This window comes from Procambarus clarkii, chromosome 15 (genome assembly GCF_040958095.1).
Source record: "Procambarus clarkii isolate CNS0578487 chromosome 15, FALCON_Pclarkii_2.0, whole genome shotgun sequence".
NCBI lineage: Eukaryota > Metazoa > Arthropoda > Malacostraca > Decapoda > Cambaridae > Procambarus > Procambarus clarkii.
In genome coordinates, this window is record NC_091164.1 from 20,722,477 (window position 1) to 20,726,800 (window position 4,324).

The 4,324-nt window shown below is 33.5% G+C and overlaps 1 protein-coding gene across 1 annotated transcript; it reads left to right on the top strand.

Annotated features, from left to right (window-relative positions):
- The first annotated feature begins 443 nt into the window (after window positions 1-443).
- On the top strand, window positions 444-3,987 carry LOC138364968 (uncharacterized). Its single transcript, XM_069325055.1, has 4 exons — window positions 444-519; window positions 2,440-2,538; window positions 3,088-3,290; window positions 3,817-3,987. The coding sequence occupies exons 2-4, from the start codon at window positions 2,520-2,522 to the stop codon at window positions 3,985-3,987; spliced, it is 393 nt and encodes a 130-aa protein (XP_069181156.1). The 5' UTR covers window positions 444-519; window positions 2,440-2,519.
- The last annotated feature ends 337 nt before the right edge of the window (window positions 3,988-4,324 follow it).

Consider the following 4,324-nt stretch of genomic DNA (forward strand, 5'->3'; position numbering starts at 1 on the left):
TAAGGCCGTGTCTGGGATGCTCCCAGTGCCCGTGCCTGGTGCTCGTGCACCAGGCACGGGCGATAGGTACGTTTAATTGTTCTTTTAGTGTAAATAACGGAATAAAATGTAAGACATAGTCTGCAGATCTTTTTCCAGATGTCTTTTATTTTTTTTCCTAAAGAAAACTAAGATATTGCGAATTTTGCTTAACAAGTACATTAATTATTAACTTTTTGTCGTTATTATTGTTATAATTAAAAGAATTACATCTTGTTTTTTTGCTTATGTACAAAACATAGTCTAATAACCACAGTTCGTTACCCCTAAATCATCACAACATAACCAGTTTACTCATGTCATCGCCCCTAAATCAACAAAAACAACCAGTGTATTATTGTAAATAATTATATCTTAAGATTTCTTAGCAATGGTAAGACATTTTTAAGACTCTAACCTTCGTAAGAAGGTATGCTCGTATACGAACTGAACGACCGGGCTTCACAACAAAAACATGGCCACATGAGTTGGATTATTCCGGTAATATTGAACTACTGTTCATTGTTATTAGTTTAACAATACTGTTAGGGAATGTCATAAGAGTTAGGGAATGTCATAAGAGTAGTCACAGGGCAACCAAAGATACCCAGCTTCTGGGTACGGGATCTTTGCCCGGAACGCTATGCGTGCTAGTGGCTTTACAATAATAATAATAATTTATTTAGGAAAAATATATACATAGATGCAGAGTTACAGTACAAACATTCTGTTTGATTTATAGATAGAGGTAGTACATACAATACCTAAAGCCACTAGTACGCATAGCGTTTCGGTCAAGATTGTAAAATCATCATTATTCCTATTTTCTCTCTTAACCCCCAGTGTACCTTCTCGTATATTAATAAATAAATAACCAGGGTTTTTTATGCGGCTGTGCTGAAAGCCCGACGTAAAATAAATCATTGTGTCGGAGAACAGGAAGCTACAAATTAGGCTTATATTGAGGTTCCCCCCTCCCCCCTTTCCCCCCAATTACAGGTCTGTCTAATTACCACAAGCTACCACAAGCTACACAAGCTTCACAAAGCTTCCTGGCAATACGTTAGTAATGAATAAATATGATATGTTAGGCTGACCTAACCTAACCTAATCAAACCTAACCAAATCAAACCTAACCAAATCTAACCTAACCAAATCTAACCTAACCAAATCTAACCTAACTTAACCAAACCAAACCTAACCTAACCTAACCTAACCGATGCTTGGATCGTCGACTTGATTTGGTGTCACCATTTCTTTATTTTCGTCTAATTTCTTTATAAAAAGATACTTTTTCAGATTAAAATTATGTTTTTTCGTGTTGTACATTCAGTACCAACATTATAATGAGTAAATATATTTTATTTATTCATTACTAACATATTGCCAGGAAGCTATGTGAAGCTTGTGTAGCTTGTGGTAGCTTGTAATTAGACAGACCGCCAATTACTGGTGGAGTAAATCAGCCTAGCCTACTTCTTCCTAGCATAACCTAGCCAACACTAGCCAAGCCTAGTCTACCCTTGCCTAGCCTAGCAAACAGCCCTTGAACCCCCGACTGTTAAGACTCTGCTCTCTGATTGTACCTATGACACCTATTATTAATTTCCTTCTGTATCTTTAGCTCCAGTATGTTGTTATATTATGCTGCGCAAATTTGGGACCTGGCCCTCTAGTATCTTACATATATGTATTATTTGATACCATTCTTGTCTCCTGTCCAGAGAGTACATTTTGAGAGCTTTGAGACGGTCTCAATTATTTAGATGTTTTATCATTTATATGTTTGCTGTTTATGGTCTCTTTATTTCCTCTAATTCAGAGATTTCTCCTGTTCAGAAAGGGGGAGTCAGTACCGAGCAATACTCAAGATGGGACAGCACCAGTTATTGGAATAGTATTAGCATTACTGTGGGTGGGGTCTTTGAATTTTAACATTCTCATAAACCATTCCATTATTTTTCTGGCCGCCACTATATTTGCTTGGTTATGTTCACAAAGTGTGAGGTCGTCAGACGTCGTAATTCTCAGATCTCTTGCATGTTTTTTCCTTCATAGAGTAGGTCTGATTGTGTCGTGTGTTCTTTGTTTCATTTAATTTCCTCGTTTTTACCATACTTCAGCACCTGTAACTTATCACTGTTAAAATCATGTTATTTCTGTTTTTTCAATGTCTCCTACAGTGCCAATTTACTTGTGTCTTCTGTATCATCTGTAGAGTTTCATTGTTCAAATGTGTTATAAAATACATGCACCACCATCTTAGTGGTGCATATATGCATTCTACCTTGCATTTATATGCAAGGTAGAAAAATATGCATGAAAAAATATATATGAAAAATATGCATTTTTGTTTTTTTATAATTAATCTAAACTGATGCTATTGTATATCTGTTAATAATTTATTTTTGTTTTTTTTAGGTAAAATTTAAATCAGACAACATTATCAATTGCAACATTACAACATTGTCAACAATTCTATCTGAGAGAACATTACAGCAATGGCTTCCAGTAATTCAAGTAAGTTACATTATAATTGTGATTTGTTTATAATATATACTTTAAATTTTATTTTTGTATGTTATTAATTTTATTTGGGTGTAAGTTCATATTATCATTAGATATAGAGTATAAAATCTTAATTTTGTTTTGTCAATTTTGTCTGTTAGAATTGCATATCTATTTCAAACTTTATTAATACCACAAAATGTTAGTTAAGTTGAATATTAATTTAATATTATTGGAAGATCAAAAAACTTAGTAAAATAAGTATTTGAGTCCCAATTCAATTATTTGCAGTTCACAAATTGCAATTTTTATTTACATTTAAAATTCCAGGTTATTCTTCTCTTATTTAAACATATTAAATTTGGTTTACTTGTGTAATTAATAAAATCTGGTGCTGTACAGGTTCTCAATAATACAATCACAATTCTCCGCTCAGTCTTCTGTAGCACTGTACTGCTTTGTGGTCTTTCATTATGCTGCTACTGTGTTTTTTGTACCACTGTATTACATTTTAAACATTTTACTCTTTTTTATGATTGCCCAGATTATCTTTATTTACAGGCCAGAAGAAACCTTTCCAGCGGTGTTGTCCCATCTGCAGTAATGTCATTAGTGTTCGTCGACATTTCTGCAACTGTGGACACAGCTTTATAGATGAAAAGCGTAAGGGTGATGTAGAGCGGGAGGAGAAATATAAGGAAATGGGTCGAAGAGCTGCTAAGCATCAAAACCTTTGCAGATCATTTAAAGCCATGAAAAAATCTGTAAGTATTTCATGCATTCTGTTATTTCTTCAATTAGAATTGTATCATATTGTATTAATATCCATTCTGTTAGGTTTTAAATTTTCCCACAAATAAACAGATTTTAAGCCATTTGATAATTAATTAGTATTAACATTTTCAATTTTGGTGGATACTGTACTTATTGATGTTAATAAAAAAGTAATGTGCATTATATAAGTATTTTTGTGTTATTTTATATTTTTTTAATTTCCATTAGTTATGTAATTATACTTTAATGATATAACTATCAGTAGGTCTCTTGAACTAGGTAAGACAAGTACATCTTAAGCTACTTCGGTACTTCTGCACTTTTGCAGATGTACCCAATGCTGTATGATGGAGGGATGCTGTCTGTTTCAGAAGCTTATGGTTATCCCATCTTATATTCTGTAATCATAAAGTTAATCTCTTTTTTTATAATTGAAGCCATATCTCTTGAACACTGTGTTCAAATTAACACTAAAAATATTTTAGTTATATTTGTAACTATTTTGTTGTATTGCAGGTCTCTAAGCTACAAGGTGGTGGTTATCAAGTTGCTGTCATCTATTTTAAGGTCGGCAATAGAAATACCTCAAAGGGCATGCTACCAGGAAGTGGTCTGTCAGGCAAAAATGTTAATAATCTCACCGAATTGTTTTATCCTGGTAATTATTATTATTATTATTTTGCATAAGCTAACAATGAAAATCATAAAACCTGTATGTTCCTTTGTGTTGGCAATAATGAAAAGCATTTACATAGTACAGTAGTTTAGTTCATATATTATGCATCCCATATCCATGTTGTTAGCGGTAGTGGAAATGGTTGCAGAGGCACATAATTAATTGGCTCCGGGACTGAACCAAGCAATTCATTTTAGCTAAGCAAGTTTCAATCTTGATGACCTAATTACATAATTCCATGCACATCACCACATTGACAAGGGGCTCGAGACCGACCATGAGTACAGATTTTAAATTAAGCAACTGACATGTGTGGAGAGCTAGTGTCACAATTGATATGTTTATCTT